Below are 26,777 nucleotides of genomic sequence, written 5' to 3'. Positions count from 1 at the left end.
GAAGAAATTTGTGTCGGGGACCAATTTTGATGTAGGTACATCAAAATAGTTTAATAAATGCCCCGGTACAATTTTCTATAAATAGGAAAATTTACATAAAAATGCTGTATCGAACGCACTTACATAACGTTATGCTAATAATGACTTCGCAAGTTCATGAGAAAGTGAATAAAAGTTGTTCAGGTACAAGATTGAAAGTGCAATCTGAATTTCCGGTTTTGCTAAAGCTCGCGCGTTCAAAAATCAAAACGCGACTCGTAGGCCTTCGCGATTTTTTCCATTCGGCGTTTATCATACTTCAAACCGCGCAAAAAGCGAGTTGGCATAAAACAAAGAGCAAAAAGGTAAACTATTGTCAACGCACTGTTGTATGCATTTTTAAGGGAAACGTCGGTAAACCGCTACAAAAATGCTTGACTTACGATTACCGGTTGTTTTTACAAAACCACGACCACCAATGATTAAATGTTGTTATATTCCGATACAATTTACGATTCTCCTCTTATTTTTATGATTTCATCGGGTAAAAGCGACTCGCTATATACGAAATTTATTTATTTACTATTCTAGGCAATAATTAAATCATTATTTTAACATGCAACGTTATAATTCGAAATTTAATTAACTCGGCCGTAACGGTAAATGAGTAAGACAAATTTCCAAAAAATATTAATTACCCTTTTTTTATGTAAGGGCGTTTACGGAAATCGTCCGCGAAGCCGGCTAACAAAAAATAAATTATAAATACGTTTCGAGTTGAACCTTTTTCCGATGCAGACAGGTATAATAATCTCAATGAAAAGAGAACTTTCAAATGTCAAAATTTCATAATTTATGCCCGTATGCTCGCTTAAACATAATTATATACAGAAATGCGTACAGACGTAACGACGTAATACGTACGGATTAGATCCTTTTCAATTGAGTTATTTCGTTTCGAGCAAATTAAACATAACCGAATCGTTAAAGACGAGAAGAAGAGGGATAAAAAGTGAGCTTGGGAGTGCGCCCGCTTTCCACCTCGGTAATTAACTACTAAGGCCGTAATGAAACTTTATTCACTGCAAACTAATTTGCCACGGTGTTGAAGTTGAAGACTTATTTGGAAGTTACATAAGGTCTAGTTCCACGCCTTATTGAATCTTTCAGACGGAAGCCTTACAGTTAAAAAAATTTTTCATGGCCGTGCTTTCAATTTAAAACAAGCACTAAAATCTACAGCTTCAATTTACAATTTAGCTAAAAATACAGGATCTACCACCGGTCATTGTTAAACCCCAGTGTCTCTAATCGGAGTTTGGAAAGACGCAGGATTCTCAAACACTAAAATGTTATGTATTAAATGTAGATCACTTGAACAATCACATTTGGACCTTTAAAGATAGGTCGTCTTTTGGAAAAAACAATTTTTGAGATAAAGAAATTTGGGTTTTGTCAAGGTCTAAGGTCGAACATGTAGCCCAGTCAATTTAGACCAAAAATGGGCAATCAGAGGAACTAAAAATACTAGTTCCAATTTTTTCAGAAATGTGTAGGGAGGAGAGGTTCCCTGAACAAGAAAAAATAAAGTCCCTCCAAATTCCGGTGCCGCTAGGGGAAGGAGGGGGCTTTAAACGACCCATTTTTCAGTTTTTCGCTTTTAACTCGAAAATGGTGCGTTACAGTGAAAAAGTTCTTCAGTACAAAATGAAAGCTTATTAAAATTGCTACTTTATTTTTTCTTGTTCAGGGAACCTCTCCCTACACATTTCTGAAAAAATTGGAACTAGTATTTTTAGTTCCTCTGATTTTCCTATTTTGACTTGACTAGTAGCCCAATCTTGGAACTGTTTGAAATTATGGATTCTGCAGGCCACATTCTATAAGAACATTTTTTTTCCGGGTCGACCTGAGACAATTTTTTTTTCGGGGCTCAAAAAAAGGCAGTGTATAACCTTCCTTTTTTACCAAAAATCGACTGCACCAAAATTTCTCGGGAAACACTTTTTCTTATTAATTTTGGTGCGTAGAATCCAAAACAATTCGTACTTTTTCGATTAGACTTCACAATCAAAAGTTATAGACTAGAAACCAATTTCGAAAGAAAATTCAAAGGGCTGTAACTTTTGAACAAGTATAGCCCAGCCAATTTAGTCAAAAAATGGGCAATCAGAGGAACTAAAAATACTAGTTCCAATTTTTTCAGAAATGTGTAGGGAGAGGTTCCCTGAACAAGAAAAAATAAAGTCCCTCCAAATTCCGGTGCCGCTGGGGGAAGGAGGGGGTTTTAAACGACTCATTTTTCAGTTTTTCGCTTTTAACTCGAAAATGGTGCGTTACAGTGAAAAAGTTCTTCAGTACAAAATGAAAGCTTATTAAATTTGCTACAAGTTTGGTTATATACATTTTTTCGAAAACTGAACCGTTTTATGGTATTAATGTCCTCGTACCCATCGAATACAACTGCACAATTGGAAGAATAGTGATTTATTATATATGAAGCATACTGCTCACAGATGAAAGAGACAGTGGTCCCAACATTCCACTTGACTCTGTGAAGGAGAAAGCCACCGTCCACTACAGTGTAAATCGTTTTGAGGTGCACTGCATCCATGCACACAGGGAAAGCCTCATAGAGAGCAGATTTCCTGAAGCATCCTTCGTGGAATAGTCATGGGGTATGGAGATAATTCGCGCTTCAGCAGGTTCGAACTATAGGGATGTTAATGCTGTACAGGTTTTATTGTGACGATTTTCCCCTAAAATGACCGGGGGAGGATTTAGAAGCCAAAAATATACGAAAAACGTGAGTGAAAAACAATTTTGTTTAGAAATTACCACCTTTCCGGAGCCGGTAGCACGAAAACGGTTCAGTTTTTCGTAAAGATGTATATAACCAAACTTGTAGCAATTTTAATAAGCTTTCATTCTGTACTGAAGAACTTTTTCATTGTAACGCACCACTTTCAGTTAAAAGCGAAAAACTGAAAAATGAGTCGTTTAAAGCCCCCCCCCCCCTTTCTCTGCGACTCCGGAATTTGGAGGGACGTTATTTTTTCTTGTTCAGGGAACCTCTCCCTACACATTTCTGAAAAAATTGGAACTAGTATTTTTAGTTCCTCTGATTTTCCTATTTTGACTGGACTAATGGTCGGAATCCCAGAAACTAAAGACTTTCGATTTTGCCATACGAAGATATTACTGAAAGAATCTCCAGCATTATAAGTAAAAAATGATTATCAAAGATAACCAAATTTTTAACAATTCTATCTTCAAACGGTACATTTGAAAAGTTACAACTTAAAATTTCAAGCCCAATTCCACATCCAACGTCAAAATTTTCATTTTAAATTCAGAGTCAGAAGAACTTTGAACTTTTGGTTTAAAATACAAAATTTGCAATGTTTAAGCTGTAAAATCCTGGTTATGGATTTGAAATTGAAATCATGACTTGAATTCTTACAATAATTTACAAGTAATCAGAATTTTGTTCTGTTGGTTCTTAAGTTTATACGTAGGTAAATTTATGAACGATAAATTAATTTTAGTGCAATATTTAGGAGTTATAATTTTCTACTTCGAGCTTGTAAAATTTTGGTGACGAAACTGAACATTTTATTATTTTGGAACTTATATACCAATTTTACATAGTACACTAATTGCCATAAGTTTATTCCAGACTTATGACTTCGAATTTTTAGTTAAACTACACAATCCGGCGTACAAGGCTCAATTTAAAATTTTACACATTTAAAACCCTGACGCAAGACAAATATTGAGATTAGGTACAGAGGGTTTTTTCAATTTAAGAATGTCGCGTTTAAAACATATTTATTTTACCCCCCAGATTCCGACTTTACCTGTATAGGATGAGTCAACAATTGCGCGGAGTAACTTAATGCCTTAAAGATAAGATTTTTCGATAGAGTGCTTTCTTATTACGATATGGTTGACTATTCTCCACCTCTTAAAAATATTTGGAATTATACAGGGTGCGCTCACAAAGTAGGGCCCTAAAATGCTCTATATTTTTTTATCCTGAGTAAAGTAAAAGTCAAATAAATACATCTACTATGAAACATTAAAAAAATAGCTTACAGGGTGTTTTTTTGTAGGTCCAAAATTACAAGTTTTCTTTCCAACGACGTATCACACATGGGGGGTCACTATTTAAAATTTAAAAGTTGGGGTAACTGGGGCGCAGGGGGTTGGAGGGAGTGCGTCGCCAACTATGTCATTGTGATTCCCCCTCCGAATTACCGACACGGATTTTGATTTTTTTAAATATCTCGTTTATTTACTAAGACATGGGAGTGGTAAGTTTTCAAATTGCCACCCTGTATAGTACATTAGAATATAAAAACCAGGAAAACTAAGATACATATTTCGAAAACTATCAGAAATAAGTATAGGGACATTATTATCAAAAGTGGAACGTTTTTGGAGGAGCTAAAAGATGATAGAAAAATATACAGGGTGTTCCATTTAAAAAATATGGAGTTTTGTAACTTTAGACCTACAAAAAAAACACCATGTAAGCTATTTTTTTAAATTGTATGTATTTATTTCACTTTTGCTTTACTCAGGATAAAATATGTATATAGATCCTGGAATCAAAATTTCAGTAATAATATTGACAATATGCTGACGCTTGCAAATGCCAAATTTTTCTTACAAATCGCATAATCTTTAAAACTACTAGTTTTTCGGATATTAACCATATAATAAAAAAGTCGCACAATTACACGTAAAATTAAAAAAGTTATTCAAATACAGGGAGTTCCATTTAAAAAAATATACCATTTTAACGCCCTATATTTTTAAAATGTGGAGACTCAACCATATCATAATACAAAAGTAATCTATCGAAAATCTCATCTTCAAGGCGTTAAGTTACTCCGCGCAATCTTTGACTCACTCTGTACACATAACAATACTACAAAAAATAGCCAAAAAAAAGTTTTCCAGAATTAATTATTTATCTATACAACAGAAAGCAGTACGTGTTAAATTTGACAAACGGTGCCATAATGGTGAACTTTTTTAATTATGAGAAACTCTAAATCCCACCTTTCGACTTCCAAAAACGACACTTTATTACAATTTTGTAATATAATTACATGTTTTCCCGCTTACAAATTCATGAAGATAACACGTTTAAATGCCGTAGCAGCCATAGATTGTCAATTGATACACAAGAAGAGAGCAATTAAGTCAAATTAATCATCATCTGCTTTTTTAAGAATTCTGACTTCACATTAGAATTTTTCACCAAATTTAGAATTTACATTACATAATTGTGGTTTAAACTTAAATTTTAAAATATGCTGAATTATTATTCTGTAATGTATTTAATTTCAAATTGCAACTCAAATTCTGACTACAACTGTTGAGTAGTAGTGGTTATTTATTATATAAATGGATATTTTAACCATTGAATGAATTATCTTTCACAAGATGGTTAATTTCCCTTTATCTTCGTGAATAACAGAAAACTTGATTATACAGGGTGTCAATTTTAAAACTTGCAGTCGGCCATATTTTCCAAACTAGTCGCGCAAAATCGTTTCGGGAGTATCGAGGGGAACCAGAATGATGATATGAGTGACAACCCCCCACCCCCTCTAAACCCCCAGCCCCCCCTTCAAAAATCCTAAATGGCAACCCCGTACTTGTGACACATCGTTGCAAAGCTACTGAAAAATGCTTTCCAGTGGTACCAATAAAGTCAATATTCATTAAGATAATTTAACAAAAATTTAATAATTAATGGTGGACAGAAGCTACTAGTGGCAGTGTGTTGTACATTGTATTAGTCTGTCTCGTAAAATACAGTATTTATGAAAAAGTGACTTATTGCAAGAAGTATTCAGTATTAAATTTTACACAAAAAATGTATTTTGTGTACGGTTAACATAGAAATTTGGCTTCTAATATCCAATATTACTCCCCAATATCACGTTCCATTACTTTGAGTCAAGTAGTGTCACTTTACTGACGAGTTTTGTATTAAATTTTACCCGAAATCGTATTTTAATATAAAATTTCAATTTTCATATAGAATTTTGATTAATGTCAATCTGTCAATGATGACATGTCATTATAGATATACATCAATGTGACAAGTGTGGCAGGAAAAGTGACAGGTGTGGCCGGTAAAGTGACAGGTGGCAGGAAAAGTAGACTGGTCTGCCTCCGTCATAGAAACTAACATTTTCCTGACATACAGTAGGCATGAAAATCAACGTTTCACGACGATTTTGAGTAAATGAAGTGTTCATGACGATTTTGAGGTTTAGGCGAGAGTGAATTAGGGAAACAAAGGAGAGTTTTGCGGTTTCTGAACCTTTGGGAACCCTATGTACGAGTATGTATCTTATACACTACTACTTGAAACCGAAATGCCACCAAAGTATCTTCCTCGTTTCCTCTAGTATGGAAGTGGTATTTTAGAGATCTATGTTTTTTCGATTGAAAATTTTGATCATGTTTGAATGTAGTGCAATTTGGACTACCCTACACAGAAAATTGATTGAAAACAGCGAACTTAGAAGGAAAACTCCACCATTTCTATTAAGGCTAAATATTTACCCCATAGGCGTAAAATTGCCGCGTGACTATCTCTGTTGTAAATTCTAACTTTCATCTTGTAATCGTTATCCCATTAATTTCGCTTACTAGCACTGCACGCAAGTCAGGTTATCAAAGTTGCTAGAGTTAATTAGAGAACGGAAAATGATCGCGTTATTAATTAACGATATTTGAAGGTACATGTTTATCAGTTAGGTAATTACATAAATAAAATGCATAAAGCCAAGTAAAATTTGACTTACCTCCTCATAGTCGAGTCGTGCGGTGAGCGTGAAGACTCCGGTCTGTGGATTAAGTGAAAATACGTCATTAGCCCAATCGCTAATAACGGAATAAGTCAATTGTGCATTGACTCCTAAATCAGGATCGCCGGCTCGTACTTGACCAACTCGTGATCCTCGTGCAGCATTTTCCGGAATATCAAATGAATATGCGCTCTCCGCAAATACCGGTGGATTGTCGTTCGTGTCGGTCACCTGAAATAAAAAGTCGAAAGTAAAAATATGTACCTGACGATGCAGTAGGAACGGTAAAAATTTTATTTATTGATGGTAATAACCAATTGAAGATGTTCTCGGCGAAGCACGTTCTCACTTGTGGATTACTATAAGGTTCTGCTACCGTGTCTATAAAACACCTGTGCAACTATAGGGGATAAAAACCCCAACTACATTCCGTCTGACTGTTAATGCGGCTAGTTCTTTCGATGTCTTTTAAGTATCATTTAGCTGTTCGGTAACGAACGTTCACATACTCGCCGGGCACGTTGAAAAAATTCCAATTTATCTCATCCGTATTAGACGATGCCAAATTTCATAAAAGTGCTCACTTGAAAAAGCACCATAACGCTTCAAATAGAGAGGCTAACTTTTTTCAAGCGACGTAATTAACGGTAATGGTTTTATCTTCCATTGGGGATTTGAACAACTTTTATATTTACTTAGAGAAGTTGAGGCAACAAATAAATCACACTTCCACTTACACGCGTTCTTTGTATTCAAAAGATGTCTCATCTGCTTGATTGGCGACGCAAAAAACCTCATCTCAGTATTTCAGGATAAATCGTCAATTGCCGATGAATATTTAACATTTTGTGAAAGCGTCTGTTTTATCGCAATTTAATTTGCCATTTCCAATGCTATAAAAATTGTACATTTTGAATTATACGAACATCAAATCAGTATCAAAGAATCAGGATCATTCTTTAAAGGAGCGAAATGATAGATTAAGAAACACGAAAAAAGTGATCGAATTAGTGATCTGCAATGAAAGATCTTAAGAAACCACCACCACTTATCGACGGATAGGGCTGAAAGGCTATCATTTCTGTAAGGGATGTGGATTTCTAGTAGGAAAACAAGAACAAAATACGAAAAATAGTAAGTAATCCGGTCAAAATAACAATGGATCAGTGGCAAAGAGTTTAATATTGGATTTAGGGGTAGGTGAAGTACCTAACAAGCAATTATAGGGATCAATAAAGGGCGTCCAAAATAAAAATGACTCAAGGGGTCTAAAATCAAAAGCTTTACATTGAAGGTAATACACCATCGAAGGCTTCCGTATAGAGAACTGGAGTAGATATAAAAATATTCCCCAGGTAATTATTCGGCGATATTTCTTGGAGCAAATTCGTAGTGAGCGAGCGCGAATTTTCCTTGGAGACGGTATCACTCGGAGCAAATCTACCGTGGCCGTATTTTTCACATGGGGGATGAATATTCGGAGGAATCATCAGAGCGAATCTTCTCACTGATATAGACGAGTTTTCTAAATGTTCATTCTTAGGGCCTAACAGACAAAGGTGAATTCCCCAGGGGGAAAATTTTTCGTAGAAGTGTAAATTTGAGGGGAAGGAGGAATTTGCTTGGGGTCAATTTATTCGAAAGCTGATCCGGCCACAAAAATACAAGAGAAGTCTTAAATCGTGTGGATGGCAATTATCTCTCTCTCGGGAACCCATCTTTTTCCGAACAGGAATATTCCTTGGAGCAACATAATGTGGGTGGCAAACCGTCTTCTAGTAGCGCAAACTTTCGAGGTAGTCTAAAGCAATCGTCACAGTACTTTTCAGGAAAAGATAATCGATTCCTTCTGTGTGTTGAGCAACACCCCCACTATGCACTCCCCCGAAATGTTTAGGAAAACGAATACGTTTTTGATTTTTGACGTGAATGTGATCAAAGTTTTCTGTTCTGGCGGTAACACGAAAGTTCTAGGGGCTCGGGGTTTTAGGGGAGAATGTAGCACCCGAGAGTCCGAGGAGCATGGTGGTGCATCCACCTGGAGTAACTGTTTTGTTCGCATTTGGGCTGGCGGAATGATTGGGCCGTATTTTTTAGAAAATGCGACTGTTTATGCGCTGGCTTTATTTGGATCGGGTATTTTAGTCGGGGCTTTATCCAAATTGTAAAGCGAGACGATCAGAAAATCCATTTAAATTCGAAAAGATCTGAAACATATTTCAAATATCTGCCTAAACATAAAAATGTTATTTAACATATTTTTATTGAGCAATAAAATTAAACTCAAAGTTTCTGTATCGTATTACAAATATCTACATAAAATGAAAACCTCAAAAAAAGTTCTGAGGAAATGGTACAGGAATAATACAATTCCTATTTAATTTAAAATCTTTCTGTCTCTATCAATCATCTTTTTTATCGTTTACTGTGTATTTTAAGATTGAGCCTAAACTGTATAAAATTAAATTCGAAAATTTTACCAAAAAACCAACACAAACACTAGTGACGGCACCAGGAAATCGACGGACAGGACCTTGCACACAAACAAGGTCACTCCTTAGTTTGAAAATATGCTTCATCAGAGCCTTTTTTACCGGGGAAATCCCAGGACATTTCCTGGCACCACAAAACAAGGCCACTCCTTAATCACATCATCAGGGAAATCCCCTGAGCCTTGAGTGCCAAACCGGTGGAGGGGAAAAGCGTCTCATTGGGGGAAGGGGGCTCGTTTTTACTGAAATGTAGAAAGGATCGATTGCCACCATGAACTTTTTCGACGTCGTACTCCGTTTCGTCTCTGCGGTGCGGTACCAAAATGTCAAGAATAAGGAGTGTTGTGCTGTAACACCCTCCAGCTCCTCCAAATTTTTAATTTTTTCTGAAATAATCCTAGGATGGGCCCATAAATCTGCCTAATCATTGGGCAAAATCGGGGTAGCTGAGGACAACACACGGCGCCTCTGCTTCGTGGAGGAAGAGACAGCGGAAGACATCATCTGCTGGTGTGAGGCTGCCACCGGACAGAGAATTCAAGACCTGGGCGAGGCTGCAATAGCACTTCAGCAGATTAGAGAGTAGCAGTCGTAAATGATCCTCAGATATTTCAACAAACTGCCTCTCTCGGAGCAAGATACTGGGGCACGCACAATAGATCAAAGGGTCAAAGTGCGTAGACATGATAGAGCGCAACCCAGGAGAGGAAAAAATGACCAGTCAGAAACGATTCCCCATGCTCTGTACTGGATTTTCACTATTTTTGAAAGCACTCAACGGTAGTACTTAATGTACTTTGATCAATTTTCAAATTTTCAAAACGGAAACAGATGGGAGTTCTAAAATTGAGTGGGAAAAATGCACTAATTTGAATTCGATCGTGTGACATGTTAGTGTTCTGGTATTAAGTTGATCCTATGGGAAAATTGTATACAGGATAGTTCAAATTCGTGGCTCACCGTTGGGATCTCCGTAACGGTGAGAGATACAATGTAAGTTAAATGAAGGCGTTCTGTGGGCACTTTTTTCCGGAGAATCTGAATCTGTTATCAGAATCTCAATAACACGCTAGATTTCACACGCTTATTTCTTATAGACGCCATCTCTATAGTCTACGGACCAGTAAATATGTCGGTATAATTTGGGGGTACCAATTTTCCTTTTTGTAGTGGTTATACACGTTTATTAGGATGCCAAAAAATCATAGTTGCCAGCGGTAGCTAATAGGAATGGCGATTTCATTTTCCTTTTTTTTTAATTAAAGCTTTTGAACGGTGCTACCAATTTTGTCATACGCACTTTTTCGATAAAATCTATTGTTAAGAAGTAATTTAAAAAAGTGTCTTTTTTAAAATTTCCTTCTGCTTTTTTTTCTACGACTTGTATTAATTGTGTTTTTCTGTAAATTAATAATGTCTATAAGTCACAAATGATAAAGTTACAGAATACCTACTAATATTGGTACAGTCATGGTTAGAAGTAATGTCCTCCCTCACATACCGCAACTGCAGTACAAAAAGTACTAATATTTCAGTTCCTCCGGGATTTAGTTCAACCAAAGAGTATATAATGTTATATACTCGTTGGTTCTACTTCATTTTAATCTTAGGGACTTTCGTCATTTTGAAAAGAAGCTCCAAACTCACAGGAGATCTGGTGTATTAATTATGTGCTACACTTGAGAATTGAAGTGAAATTGCACTATCCAAAATTCAGGCAATCTTAGATAGCGTTGAACAACGCTGCATATTAATAAGATATTTTGACCCTCAAACAAAATTTTTTTTTATTGTCTTGTTAAATTTAACCTCTTTATGATAACTAGTTCTTGTAAGTATTTTGTTTTACTGCTTGATTTTACTCTACGATTTCAGTTACCTGATGATGACATGGTTATGTCGAAACATGTAGTATATGTTAAATTTTGATAATATTAAAGAATATATGGGGAAGGTATAAATATTTTCTCATAACGATTTCCAGAGATATAATTGATTCTATACTCAGCATCCGTTATCTTTGAATGATCGCCATTAGCGACTACTTTGAGATGGCAATCATGTTTTTTTTTACACTCTAATATTTGTGTCTCTGATAAAAAGGAAAATTGGTACCCCCAAATTATATCATTTCCTTCAATTTAGCCAGTTGGCCCATGCACTACTAAGGGTTGGCCGAAGAACTGGACAATGTTTTGTCCAAATTTTAGGAATTGTTACTTTGTGAATGAATGCTTATATCATTTCGTAATACCAAAAGTTCGTGTAATACACTTTTCCTGTATAATTTAGGGTTTAATGCAGATATTTTATAAAACCAAGTGAAGGAGGTAAGCATCCGGGACTAGCGGAATCTGGCACGAATATGCGTCCATAAATTAAGGTAATAAATTCCTTAACAATGCACATAAACGCTTTCATGTTATATATTATTATGGTGCATTTTATAATTGCAGGTTGTTATCCCTTTGTCGAGACACGCGACACATACTAAAACAGGTAGCTTAGAGATTTTCTCACATTTCACCGCTCTAGTTACATCAATCATCTGACTTTCCATGTACGACCATTTAAAAAAGTGTCACAAAGCGCATTGCAAATTAATAAACCGATACAACGAAATATCGAAGGATCCTCAGTATTACAATAACTTTTAACGATAATTTATTTTAATGTTACAAAATACATCAAATTCATGTCTTGGCCATTGAGATAATGCTCTTAATCTTGTTTTGATCAAAATCCATGTGGTCGCCAAAAATAGATCAAATTCATGTTTTGATCATTGAGATAATGCTCTTGGTCTTTTTCCCAACGTTCTTGGTGCATAAATAACGATTTTGACATGTTTTGATCAAAATTCATGTGGTCGCAAAAATAGATCAAATTCATGTTTTGGTCATTGAGATGATGCTCTTAGTCTTTTTCCCAACGATGTTGGTGCATAAATAACGATTTTGACATGTTTTGATCAAAATCCATGTGGTCGCCAGAAATGCATCAAATTTATGTCTTGAGCATTGAGATAATGCCCCTAGTCTTTTTCTCGACGATCTTGGTGCATAAATAACGATTTTGATTATTTTGATCAAAACCCATATGGCAATAATTTAACATTTTTGAATCACACACATGCGGTTATCAAATGTGCACGTGATGTACTCTTGCTGCATCAAGATAATGCGTTTGAAACCTTTTAAAACTCTAAATTCATGTATAAAGTGTAATTTTTGCTACATTTTGCTCTAAAATTTTCGACCTATACCACAGAGAACAGTTATATTAAAGTATTACACATCTAAGAGTCATAGGGAATAATCTAGCGGAAGTCCCAACCCGATACATGACCTAGGGAATGAAATATGTTGATTTCTATTATATTGAGCCCGTAGTTTTTCCTGTTCCCGATTCACTCGAAGTCCTATAACTTTTGTTCCTATTGAACCAGCTTCCTGAAAATCAATAGCGTCCGTCCTTAATGTCCAAAGAACCCGTACACCAAATTTCAACTTAATCGGCCACTTTTAAAAAGAGTTAGAGCGCACACGGACGGACGGACGGACGGACGGACGGACGGACGGACGACAATACAAAACTATAAAGGATCTGAGGATCCTTAATAATGCGGTATGTACGGTTTTATTGTTTCCGTTATATCGTCCACAACAAGAACAGTTACAATTTTGAAATTCAAATTAATTAAGTCATAATTAAAGAAAAATTCCCGACTGACGATTAAAGCCCACGTACGGAATTAACAATCCTAAGATAAAGCCTCTCTAATTAACATTTTTCCGTGTTGTTGCAAACGCTGAACGACATTAGAATATAGTAGTTGCGCTGAAATCTTAAATGGAAAACATTGTTAAAGCTTGAAAATCGAACATGCCGATTAAATTTCTAAAAAGAGTAATTAAATATTAATCGAATGCGTAATTGCTTATTGGTAACTCATTAATCCATTAAATTATTCATTCATCATTTAGTTCTAGAAGATAGGCGTTACGTTGGGCAATTTACAAATTTAACGTTTTACCCAATTAGCTTCCTGATGATGATTTCAGTGATATGATAAAACATCTGTTGGACGGACGGGTCAACAATAATTAAAAGTGCAATGGAGAATGCGGAACAAGTGATCGAATTTTGCTTTTTTGAAATCACGAAGACCACCTTTAAATTGTTAAAATGCATCCACGCCGCCGACCGCGTCCAATTTCATTTTACGATTCGATAATTGCCCAATATAATTTACTCGATATCTATCGCAACCCCCATTGTATTTTAGTTATTTATACTACCTTTTGATCCAATAAATTTCGAACTAACTGTACCCGCTCGGAACTGGCTAAATAAACCAAACGTAAGAATTTAACGACGCTTGAATAACTCAACTATTCAGGCGTATCACACAACGTCCAATAACTGTAAAACAATTTTTGGCGTTATATTTCGTTTGGGCGAATAGGAAAAAAATTCGAGATCCGATAAAAAATTGATGCCATAAATATATTATTTCAATGGCAATATTTATACAAACACCGGGCCATTAATTGGAATTAATTAAGGGGGCATAATTTCCGTTCATAATGGACGTCGTTATCTAAATTTACAGCGTATTTTTCAACGTTAAAAGTGGTTCTTCTTCAAATCCTAGTCTTTCATCTCATTTATCATAGGATTAAGGAATATTTATCCTAACCCGCCCAATTTATTAGATCAAAAATGTAGGTGTAGAAAATACTTCGAAGCTTCGGATTGTAGATTTTTTAATCATTGTCTGATCACCATAGGTTACCGTATGCATTCGTGCATTGTCCTGGAGCATATTGCACATGTTCCTAAAATTGATCCTTGTGGGACCCCACCAGTTTTTTCCACAGTCTAAAGGTCTAAACAGTGGTCTGCACATTTCTAAATTATCCATCATCTATTTTAATCAAGTTTCAAAAATAAAAATTAACCAAATTATTGCACAACCTAGCTCAAAGTAATCTTAATTAGCAGTTTGCCTCCTTCGGAAATGGAACCTATTCCACTTTCCTTTTTTAATCTACACAAATTAGTAAACAACAGTCCTCACATTCATCTTTACTTTCGTACCAATCATGTAATGGTATAAAACTACCCCTCTCTTTTCCTGTAACGAATCATCTGTTTAAGTCAACAAATCTACAAGATAGAATGAATTGCTTAATTTATTGTGCCGTAAAAAAACCCACAAAATAGTACTCAATTTTTGGGACACTTCTCATAGCTCGAGCTTTTATTGGGCACACGAGAAAGAGAGACCGCGATTCGAGCTCTAAGAAACTTTTGGGCGCCCAAAGTCGACTATCTCTCGCTCGAACACGATTAATTTCCATTCAAAATTCAATCACGCAGGAGTTGTACGCGTTTGCAACATCTTTCCGACGACACCAATTTGAAAACGATCGGACCAAAACTGTAGAAGATAGGAAAAATCACCACCTTAGTATAACAGGCTCGGTGATGGCGCCCAGATGGACGCCGAAGTGTACGAAGATAACGCAACATTACAATTGAGCCGAAATTCGCAACTGGACTCCTGAATTTTTGGAATTTTACCCCGGTCAATGAAGTAAGCATAATTACCGGTAGCTAATTAGAGATGCTGCAGAAAACACGCTTGATTGGTGTGTGCTGTCATTTGAAACGCACTTAATTATCATTCGATTTGAGCCCAGATCTGTATGAAGAGAAATTTACTAAAAAAAAGTTGTAATTTTGAGCAGTTTTGTACGGGGTCATTGTGGTAGCTGTTTCCAGGTTCCTGTTCACGAATTGCTGAATTTTATATAAGGTGAAAGCGGTATGAAAGAGGAATCTTTTGATTTTTGGCATTATACCGTTTGATTTTAAGGTAAGTGCTTTAATACCCAGTAAGTGCTACATTTGGTCCTTCCAACCTTTAAATTAATTGGTGCCGCGTTACCACAAGGTCCCGCTCCAGTGTAGTGCTACATTTTGAAGCGAGTGTCCAAAATAGCAAGTACGGAGTGAAGCTGACCACCGAGCAGTTCGATCTCGCAAAAGCCGTAGAGCCGTTTCCAACTTGACGAAAGAAACTTGGAGGATCCGATGAGCATCTTCGGAAGCTAGGGACGATGTTACCAAAAGAAAAGGATTTAGAAGGGCAGTGGGCTACCTTCAGCCAACAGCACTCACAGATCATGCCTTGGGGTCAATCCATTTCCAATCGCCCAGGCAGAGTTGCTGACGAGGTTGCTGAACATTTTTTATTTTCCTGGTTTTCAAGTCATGGGTTCCCTATACCCCTAAATGGGGGAGCGAAAAAAATTTCTAATTTCGACAAAATTTGGTATCTAGGAATTATTCAACATGAACATCACAAATATGAAATTTTAGTTTTTGAAAATTCGAAAAAAAATTCCACTGCGATTCTTGGTCGGACAATGAAAATGGAGAGAATTCCACGAAATTTGTCGTGTACATACTTGACGACTTAAGGAACAAAATTGTCAAACAATTTTTTAAAATAACTTTTCAAACAAAAGTTATGCTCATTTGAAGTTTGGGTCTTCGGATTACAAAGTGTCCCCCGACTACTAATTTCGCATGAAGTTAATTAAAAATGTCGCAAATAACAAAAAATAATGATTTAAGTCGATATTGTGATTAAATGATCACAGAAAATTCGATATGTCGATTATGGTATTGAAGTCTGCAAATTCGATTCCAACAAGACGTGGATTGGGCGTGGCTGCGAGGGGTTGGAAAAATGAAAATGCTATTTAAGTAGGTTTTTTTTGTTATTTGTGACATTTTCAATTCACTAAATGCGAAATTAGATCACTCCCTAGTAGGCGGGGGACACTTTGTGACCCGAAGGTCCAATCTTCAAATGAGTATAACTTTTGTTTGAAAAGTTATTTAAAAAAACTGTTCGAAAATAAAATTTTCACTTGTTTTCATCCAGTCCCTTTTCAGATATTCGTCGAAGAAAATTGACATTTTTGAAAAGCAATAGAAAAAAAAGAGTGCATTCTCAAGGCTGAAACTTTTGCTGCAGGTAGTATTATAAGTACTCTACACAGAAATAATATATTATTAGTGAGTCTCTTCTTCCTCCTAAGAATGTAGGGTGTTAAAGTATAACGATTCACTAATTTTTTAAATTTTTTTGAGAGTAGTTCTGATTGACTTTCTTGCATGATAGGGAAATTAAAATAATGGAAGTTTGAGATCATTTCATACTGAACATACACGTTTTTGAATTATTTTGATATCTTAAAAAATAAGTTGGCAATTAAACTTTCCGCAAACCCCGTTTATATACACAGGTGGATATTCCCAAAATCTGGGGTGTCATCGAAGAAGCCCACGAGGATATGATGGTAAGCGGCGAATTACCTGAGACATTAGAGGTACACTACGAAACTGCAAAGGAAGCAGTTCACCAAATCATAATAGCGGTCTACGAGAAAGAATCACGAGAAGAAAATATTTGTTTCGATGTACTTTCGTGTAACTACGAACCAAAGAAGAAGCTAGAAGTGGGTTGGATGGGTTCAGAGCAAACAAAGGTCGCCAGGGAAGAAGGAGCGCACATGACCTACCGCTGAGGAATTGAAATAAGGAACCGCTCGTCTACACATTGAATCCATGTTTTACTGCGATAGTATGAAGAGCTGAGAAATATGGTACCTCGAGATGCAGCGGAAGCACCTGCAAAAGACTACATTGGTGGCTCCGATGAAGTTCAAGAAAACCCTACCACGGTAGGAGCTCTGTGGATCAGCGCTGGCGGCCAAGATGTTAACAGTAACCAAACAAACTACAACCTCTACAAGATGGAAACCCCTACAAAGGAAGAAAAGTGATACTACAGGATGGAAAAATTCAGCCGGCACAAATGAGATCCTAGGAATACGGGAAGCTGAATCCTTCGACAATTTAACATAATAGGGACAAGCTAACCGGCGGAATTTACACGCGGTATCTATGACGGCCGTTAATGTCCAAATCGCAGAAAATCCGTTTTTCTAATTAGAAACCTCCCGGTAATTCTACACGTTAGTGAAAGCCGGCTTAGATCATTACGAATGGTAATTATCCTTTTTGTTAGCTCGTAAGTAAACCATTTTTGCAGTCATAATATAAGTAATTGCGACCACGCCCTTTTAATTAGTTTAACGTCCCGAAGATACGCCGAACAAGTAAAGTGGTAGAATAGAATAAGATACGGAAATATTAATTTCGAACATTACACTCGTAACTAGGTATAACGGTCTTAACATTATAATTATAAACTTGATTTGGTACAGTTAGCCATTATACTATTTGAATTGAAGTAATTCATCCGATCGACAACAGTTACGTTATATAGTAAATTGAAGCTTTTGAAGTTCATTGGAAACTAATAGAAAAAATTAAACGTGCGCCGTTTGCAATACTCGCGACGATAAATTAATTTTAAACGTATCTCTCTATACTAATTGAATAAAATGTGGCGGTTATTAATTTCCTACTTTTCCATTCAGTATTTATAGTTTATGCGGCACTTGACTGCGCGCCCCTGCATTTTATGCGCGAATGCAAATTACTTAATCTATGGTTATGTATAAGCAAGCCATCCACCAGCATCCTTTAATATATTAGTTTCACGTTTTAGTGATATTTACGTTTATGCATATTTCATGATGTTTAAACTCGAGAAGAGGGAAAGATTTTTTTTGCTTGTTAAACATGAAAAGATCGCATGGTCAATCGGTGGACATCGATCATTTGGCTTCCTGCCTAGGCCAAGCTGCGAAAGGCCTTAGCAACTTACTATCGTAAAGGGTAGTTTGTTAAAAAAATACATGTTTTAATCATTGACAATGTATTTTTTTTTAATAATTGATCTAATAAAAAATCATAGGTCTCACTCAACAAATTTGTGAAAAACGCTCAGAGCTCACTTTTAGGTTCTTTGTTTAGGAAATAGATCCCCACTGTTTCGACGATTCTTCTATTAATTTTAAATTACATTTAACACTTTCCGAAATCCAATTAACTAATCTGAATTACGGTAATATTAGTCTTCTGAAATATATCTTACCGTTTCTGAAATACACTTGACGAAGGTGTAGTTTGGATATCCTGATAAACATTTTTCAAGGGCTCAATTATTTTCCAAACATAATTTTTAGATATCTACTTCTTCCATTGGTAGATTGTCCAAATTCAGAGACTATTCCTTTGAAGCCTTTACTAAAAGAATTCTTCAGACATTTATCAATAATTTCATAGAATGTTCAAAGATTCATATTGTTGTGGGTATCTGTTAAGAATCTACAAACAATCTGTAAAAATGTCTGAAGAACATCGGAGGAACTTCTGAAGAACCTAATTTCTTTAACACAGAACCGCATAGCTAATGAATTATTAAGTGTAAATCAGGAGGATTATTTACGAATAAACACAAAGTTGGTTTATTTTGTTTGAATTGATTGTCTCAGTATCTATTTTTCCTTTTAGAATAAATTGTTTTTAATTGAGTTGAAAGGATGGAGCAGTGAACTGAGGAAGAAGCGGAAAGCGTGGAAAAAGTAAAATTGGATGGAGTATATGAAAGAGAAATTAAGAAAGGCAGCTAAGGAAACAATTGAGTAAATAGAAAAAAATGAAAAAGAAGATGACGGAAGAAATGAGAGGATTAATAGTGGAAATGAAGAGAAAGGAGAGCAATGGGAGAATGAGAAAGAAATATTGATGGGCACGATAAGTAAACTAGAAGAAGATCATGAAAGAGAAAAGGAGTAATGATTGAAAAAGGAAAAGAGATAGAAAATACAGAGGAATGGCTGAAAGAAAAATTACAAGTAGAGGCGCACGTAAAAGAAGCGGGAACAATTGAAGTAGGGAAAAATAAAGTAATAGTCGCGGAACTAACTTGGGAAAAGAATAAGGAAGTTATGAGAGGTGAGGGAAAGTTAAAGGGAGCAGGATATACATAGAAGATGAACTGACTTATAAATAAAGAAGCATACAGAGAAAAATTATAGATACCGGAGGGAGAAAGGGCAAAATGGGGTATAGGAAGTTGTAGGATGTAGAACACAGTAGGAGATTAGCGAGAAAGAAAACGAGTGAAGGAAAGGCAGGGTTGGGGGGGGGGGGTGATAACAGTAGAGTACAAACATATACAATTCCGAGAGTTTATATGAGGATGTAACGATGTGGGGTTGTTGGAATCATGAGTAGAAGAAAAGAACTGGAGGAAAAGAAAAAATAGATTATTGAGTCAATACAGATGGAAGGAACACTTCGGAAAGCGTAATAAAAATAAAGGGAGAGCAAAAAGGTGCATTTTAAAAGGAGTAAGAAAAGATGTAAGGGAATGGAGGAATGAAACGAAATAAGAAGGCATACAGAAAAGATGAGTGGAAGTGGAGATCAAAAGAATGACAGTGATAACAGAAAATGAATGAAACAGTTAAAAAATAAATTAGAAAATATGGTAGATGAAAGGGAGAAGAAGGGGCTAACAGTGGGGGGCGATTTAAAGCAAGGAAGAAAGGAAATTGAGCGGAGGTTGGAAGATGAACACAATATAGAGAGTCAAGAAATAAAGAATGGGGGAGTTGTTACTGGAATTAACAGGAAGAAGCGGTTGGAGAATATTAAACGGAAATAAGGAGGTATTTACATACTAGCAAACGGAACAATTTTGGAAGCAGTAGAAGGTAAGCATAAAGAGCAAGAAATCGAAAGATTCAAAGACGAAGGGAGATACAGTTATGAACAAGAGACACGGTAGAGGATTATAGAAGGAGGCTAGAGGAGCAAGTATATGAAATAGGAGAGAGCACAGAGGGGGAGTGGAAAAATATGAAGGAAATTTGAAAAGGCAAGGTAGATGAATGGTGATACAAAGAGTGTACAGAAGAGACAAACAGACACAGAACAATGATGGGGAGAGAAAGAAACGGTGAGATAAATGAGAAGGTGGTGGTCAAACAGAAAAAAGGACTTTTAGAAGATGATAAACAAGGGAAAAATAAAAAAACACACTTGAGGAAAGAGAAATACAAATAGAGGGAGAGGGAAAGAAGGGAGTGGAAGAAGACGAGATATTATGAAAAGAGATGGAGCAACCATTAAAGAGGCTGAAGAAAGGAAAAGCGGCAGGGAGGGATGAAATAAGAAATGGAAAATGGAATTGGAAAAAAAGGGCGGAAAGGTGATAGCATCTCATGAATCTAAGGTTAGCGTTTGACAAACTAGAAAGGGAAGTATGAGAAATGGTGGAGAGACAAGAAGTAGAGTAAAAATAGGAGGGAAGAAGTCTGAAGTGTTATGAGCATAATAGGATTGAGATAGGGATGCCCATTTAGCGCAACGGTATTCCATTTGTATATAAGGGATATGGAGAAAATATTAAGACAGGGCTAAAGAGGAGGAATCGTGATGAAAAGAAGGAAGACATGGGCCTTTGCGCGGATGACACAGTATTACTGAGAAACAAAAAAAGCAGATGAAGGAAATGATGGAAAGTAGCATTGGGCAAAAAAAATCGATAATCGATTATTTGATTAATCGGATATTTGATTGATTGATCAATTGATTAATCAATTAATAAGTATAATCGATAATCGAATATTCAAACCTCTAATTGCCCATGCTAGCATAGTATTGAGGGCCGTAACTCTTGTAGTGGGGATGATCACTGGAGAGCTTTAAAAGCTCCTTTTCCTGGGTGTATTACATATCCCACTCCCACCCCCCGGTGCTACGTTCTCGTTTCAAAACATATAGAACCATCAATATTTGTGGTCATCACGTTCGGGGGAGTATTCCATACCAACCTCCCCCAGGAAAAAGAGCTTCGATGGTTTTTTTCCTAAAGTCAGAGAATTGAAATACTTACGAGACCAAATGCAGCGTAAGAATAGAGCAAACGCACAAATAGCGGAATTAAGAAAAAAGGGAGAACTGGCGATGAGACAGGTGTGGGGAATAGGAAGAGAGGAGTTTTAAAATTGATTTCAGATAAAGAAAACACCTTTGTGACGCAATGGTGAGATGAGATCGGATGGAATACAAAGGAGGTACTACAAATGGATACTAAACAAAGGACACCAGGATACAGTCGGGATGCAGGGCAGTAAGATTCGAGTAAAGGAGAGAAAGGGAAAGTGAATTGGTGGAAGAAGCGTTAGCGACGAGGATGAATGCAAAACGAATTTGGTGGGAACAAAGGAAAAACTACTACGAAAGTAACGGATACGGAGGAGCAGAGGCCGAAATAAGCAGAGAAATAGGGGAAACAATGGAAGGAGAAATTGCGAAACGAACCAAAGATGTTCAGTTTAGCTACGGAGAGTGAGAATCGAGAATTGGAAAGGTACAGGGAGTTGATAAAGGAGGTGATGCCAAAGTATCAAACAGATGGAAAGAAATATTGGATGAGGGGGAGAGAGATGGATGACGAGGATATAAGGTAGAAGAGATGAAAATATAAAGGAATGCAAAAAGTCTTTACCAATTGGAGTAAATAAATATTTATCTATGTGTTCTAGAAAGTGCTTAAAAGTTACGAAAAGCGAATCGAAAGCTTCCTAAGCAGCTTTGGCAGGGCACTTTGAAAAGGTCCTATAAAGCAATAGTAAATTCCTAGGAGACTCTTAATTAGAGTTCAGGAGCGCCTTAATTCTCTTCTAAAGCTGCCAAAAACTTTATGTGCACTCGATAGAAGATAGAATCACCATCCCTTACGCACACCCCCTATGTGTGATACATGATTCTAAGGCTTGACTGCATTTATTTGTAGCATAAACAAAACAAGTAGATCATCATTCACCTTACATTGTTTATTTTATTTGCCTTTAAAGAATTCTTTTTGAGTATGGCATTCCAAAAAGGAGATTCATTCTTTCAGAGCAAGAAAGATGACTGGCCATTCACCAGTATAGAAAATCGCTTACACTTTCGCAAAAAAGTGAATATACATCGAGGCGAGCATTAATCAAAATTATAACAAGTACCGAAAAAATGCCCCCGCGAAAAACGAAAAAAAGGTTCATCCTTTAATTATACTTAAATCCGGTTAGATTTGTAATTGCAAGTAGCTGAAAGATGAAAAGTCCGCCAAATTATTTAATGTCATTTAATAATAGTTTATAAACAAGTTTATATGAAAAAAACTGGACGTAGGACAATGATTAATCTGCTGTTAAACGAGGTTGTTACATCGATTTTGTGCTTGTCTTAAATATAATTTGTATTCAAAGTATAAAATAAGTAAAGTAGCGAATTAATTGAGAGGAATTAATAATTGATCCTAATTAGAGGATTCCGTTCAATAACTTTGAGAGGTTGTTGTAAAAATAAAATTGTCCGACGCGCGGAAACGAATTTATAATATTAAACGGCCTATATTAATGAAGTAATAACTTAATGTCTTACCTGTACGGTAATTACAGTATCAGAATGTTGAATTCCATCGCTGGCTCTAATGGTCAACTTGTAAACGTCTTTCGTTTCTCTATCTACGGAATCAATTAGTTGAAGAACTCCTGAAGTGCTGTCAAGAGAAAAGTGGCCATCATCGCCAGCTACAAGAGTGTATTCTAAATTTCCTAACGTGTCAGGATCTTCGGCTTTTATTGTAGCCACCGGCTGTCCAGGACTCAGGTCTTCGGACACCGAATACTTGAGAGAAGCATCATTGAAAGATGGCGGACTGTCATTCTTATCCAGAACGGTTATTTGAACCTGTAACGAAATGCGTCGTTAATTACAACAATACGTCATGTAAGTTAGATTGGGCGTGCTAAAATAGGGAACGTATCAATCTGAAGCTAAATCTTTCGTTAAAAAACCGAAACCGAAATTGTCTTCCAATTAAGAAAGATAATGAGTAGTAATTATTTATGAGTTTAGCCGGTATGTTTGCTATTCGATAATGATTGCGACATTTTATTTCTTCTGGCATGTCCTTTTACGTGATAACATTTTTCTTTGACATATTTTCACCGAATATGATGGTTCGGTGACTGAAATGGCCCTCTAAGAAACGCACGGGGACAAGATGGACAAAGATCACAAAGTGACGAAAACAAGAGTACATTTAGTTAATACTCGGATCTCATTAGTATTCTCCGCGAATTAATCCAAAAACAGAGTGATAAAAGGCACCGACAACATTCATCGGCGTGCATTCCGACCCCGCTCATTTCGACCGCTAAACGACAGCAAGCAGAGCTGCAAATATTTCAAATTCGTGTTGAAAAAGTGCTCGGCCCACTGGACGCAATTCATAAACATCTAAACAAGAATGCCACGGCGAAAATGGCGAACTTCATAATTAACGTATTTCGCTAATGCGCTCTCGGCCTTCGAAAACTCTTCGCCATCGCTGACGGTTAAAAAATGCAATTTAAATGCAGAAGGACCCCACTGTGTGGGCGAACGTCTTTCAACGTTGGTCGGATGGTCAGTTGGTTAATCGTGCGACCTACAAACGTTTTTCATAAATTTTAGAAATCACGCGGGGTGTTCTTTTATAAGACCGCACTTTACACCACTTAAATTAAGTAACCTTGTTAATTAATTACTTAATTTCTACATTTCATTGATAAAGGGAGTTACTTTACTAGACACTCTGTAGTAAGCATCCCTCTGTAAAAGTTAATGGGGGATGCTTTACACCGCAAAGTGAGAGGAGTTTTTATGTCTTTTAAGCACCTATATCTGTTATATTTGGTCATCACGTTGTATCAATTCGCACTATCAGAATTTGATATAACCCACCATAATTTTCTTGCCTAAAAGATGTTAAAATGGAAATGTGTAGCCAAACCGTCATTTGTTGTAATAATAAGTCCATTATGTTCCTAAATTAATTACTGCAAAGATAACGATTCTTTGGTTAAAATGCAAATAAAAATACTTTAAATACCGAAGCTTTTGTGAACCTTCAAGTGGTGAACTTTTTAATACTTTTTTTCTTATTCAGGAATAAAGTGCAAATTCCGTGCTCTTGTCATGGAATTTGGTGACCTAATAGCAAAAATCATCAACACGGGTAGACTTAAAGCGGAAGTTCCCCCGTTACAGTGACACGCTTACTACTTAAACTAAGAATTCCCGATCTAAACTCAAACTCTGAGGTTCATCTCCAATCTAATCCCCTAATTTTCAACTTTGCTTTAAAACCAGATTGGGTTTAAGCATAAGTTAGGCACCGAAGACGTGCTATATTGCAAACCTTTACGCTAACCTAGACAATTCTATTCCCCCAATGGCAATATTTTTTGACTTGTCCAAGGCTTTTGATTGCGTATCCATTCCAATACGGTTGGAGAAATGAGAATGGTACGGTATATGTGGAAGTGGAAGTACACTATTAAGAACAGTAAAAAACCGAAAAGAACCGAGAAAAATAATAAGGGTTCCGGTTCCCAATAAGTTTCCATTTCTGAAGGAATAACGGTTTCGGTTCGGTTTTCGGTTCTTTTTCGGTCCGGTCCAGGTCCCTGTTATCAAGAAAAAAATCAAACTTATTACGCAATTATTATAATATTATTTAGGACTATATTCAAGTCGATTATTGTAAAATAAATTATTTTGTAATGTGTATCAATTATTTTAGAAAATATCATCAAAATGCTGCAACACATACGTTGGGAAACTGACAGGTTATCAATACCAATTTTCGATATTATAACGAATAAAGGTATTTTAATCTTGAGTAAAATTCATAATTCATAAAAAAGTTTAAAATATGCTTCAGTTATCCACCCTGTATATAATTTATTTTAGGCTTTAATAATGTCCAGTAAACTGATTACATTGGAATGCACTACATAGTCTTTGGCACTACACAAATGAAAATAGGCCACAGAAAAGGGTCGCAACAATAGGCTCATACAGTATGAGGTCAAAAACCCGATAGGTTACCATAAATACTTTTAAACGAATGCGCTATGATGAGTTATTCCTTTGTCCCACCCCCAAATGGATAGATAGATTTTTTTTAAATACCTTCTTCATCCACCTCTTTCCTATCCCCCCTCATTTAAAAGAGTCGTTAAGGCGCACTTATTAAGTCATTCTTTTTATAACGTTAGTGAATATTTACATACGCCTTGGAGATCTATTCAATAATTTTAATGATATTTATTTATTTCATTGTTTGTTTACTTGAATTTTTGTACCTGTGTAGTAGTATTCTCTTTAGTCATTTTTACCTTTACTTGTTTATATTTTATCTCTGTTTTGTCTCTTTTTAACTAAAATTTTAAATTGTTTATAATCTATATTAATTTTAAACTGTTTTTATTATTCTTTTTATATATGTGCATTGTACTAATTTAATATTTACCATATTTTCTGACGTGTCAAAACCTATTTTTGGTATACGGACAAATAAAGATTGATTGATTGATTGATTGATTGAATATTTCTCTCTGCTTTTCCCTGTTCTATCTACTTCTTTGTATTCAATTAGCAGGTGATCAATATCTTCTTCTTCTTTCGCCTCATTTTGCTCTTCTCTTTATGTTGTCCTTCTTTGCAAATTGGTTCTTCCAACTGTATTTCGGTAACCTATTCCTCATTTTCTCCCAGTTCTTTTCTCCTATCCATGATTCCACCAACACCGGCACAGCATATCCACTTACAAACTCTCGGAATTGTACAGGGTGTCCTATTAATAAAGGTCACAGGTCATATCTATGGAAAGCTTTATTTATTTCGAAATTCCGATAGAGTTTCGACTTTATTTCAAAAATTCCAACTGGAACTCAAAATTTGCATCTTACATTAGAAAGTCCCTAGCTTCTTCAACTTTCAAATTCTGTAAAAATGAAACCTAAATTTTGAATAATGAAACCTGTGAGCCAAAGGAATTTTCCATTTAAAATGGGAATATCTCTACACAAGACGCTTAAAAATAAATTTCTTTAAGAATTCTAGCATAAACTCATCCGGTAAGGCCATCAGAAATTCCAATTGGACCCTGAAATAGGCACTTCATCCCGGAAATTACGATGTAAAATAAAACCACTGTCTATCCCTAGTTTGAGGTAACTACATCGTAGGTAAAATGGGCATGACCCCGAAAAGCCTTATTAAAAAAAAAAAAACTCAGGATGTCATCTGAAATTCCGTGTTTATCTCGGAAACCGTAGAAGCAGTTAAATAATTTACGTTACAGTGGAAAATTCCGATCAAAACTGGGTAAATCACATTGTTTTTGACCATAATCTCGAAATTTCCAACGTAAATTCGAGTTTAAACCAATTTTTGTATAGCATCGAAACCTTCAGAGACATAAAAGTAGGCTACTACCTCTTTTGATTTTGATTAATTTTTGTTCTAACGTTCTAACGGCATTAAATGACCATTTTGGTAACACGGAATTTCTATAGACATTTGAAAATGAACCTTCCCAAGTCGGAATTTAATTGAAAAAATAACAAAAATCCAAACATATTAA

General features: G+C 35.9%; 1 protein-coding gene across 1 annotated transcript in view; it reads right to left on the bottom strand.

The window, feature by feature from the left end:
• LOC116169090 (cadherin-related tumor suppressor) overlaps positions 1 to 26,777 on the bottom strand; it is a 137,116-nt gene that overhangs the window by 68,535 nt on the left and 41,804 nt on the right. The window contains exons 3-4 of the mRNA XM_031485117.1: positions 22,742 to 23,050; positions 6,813 to 7,046 (exon numbers count right to left, since the gene is read on the bottom strand). Coding sequence (XP_031340977.1) covers positions 6,813 to 7,046; positions 22,742 to 23,050 — 543 coding nt within the window. The remainder of the gene's footprint in view (positions 1 to 6,812; positions 7,047 to 22,741; positions 23,051 to 26,777) is intronic.

The sequence above is a fragment of the Photinus pyralis genome, unplaced genomic scaffold (genome assembly GCF_008802855.1).
Source record: "Photinus pyralis isolate 1611_PpyrPB1 unplaced genomic scaffold, Ppyr1.3 Ppyr1.4_LG4, whole genome shotgun sequence".
Taxonomy (NCBI): domain Eukaryota; kingdom Metazoa; phylum Arthropoda; class Insecta; order Coleoptera; family Lampyridae; genus Photinus; species Photinus pyralis.
The sequence above is the reverse complement of the archived record's forward strand: the minus strand, read 5'-3'. Positions and strand labels throughout refer to the sequence as shown.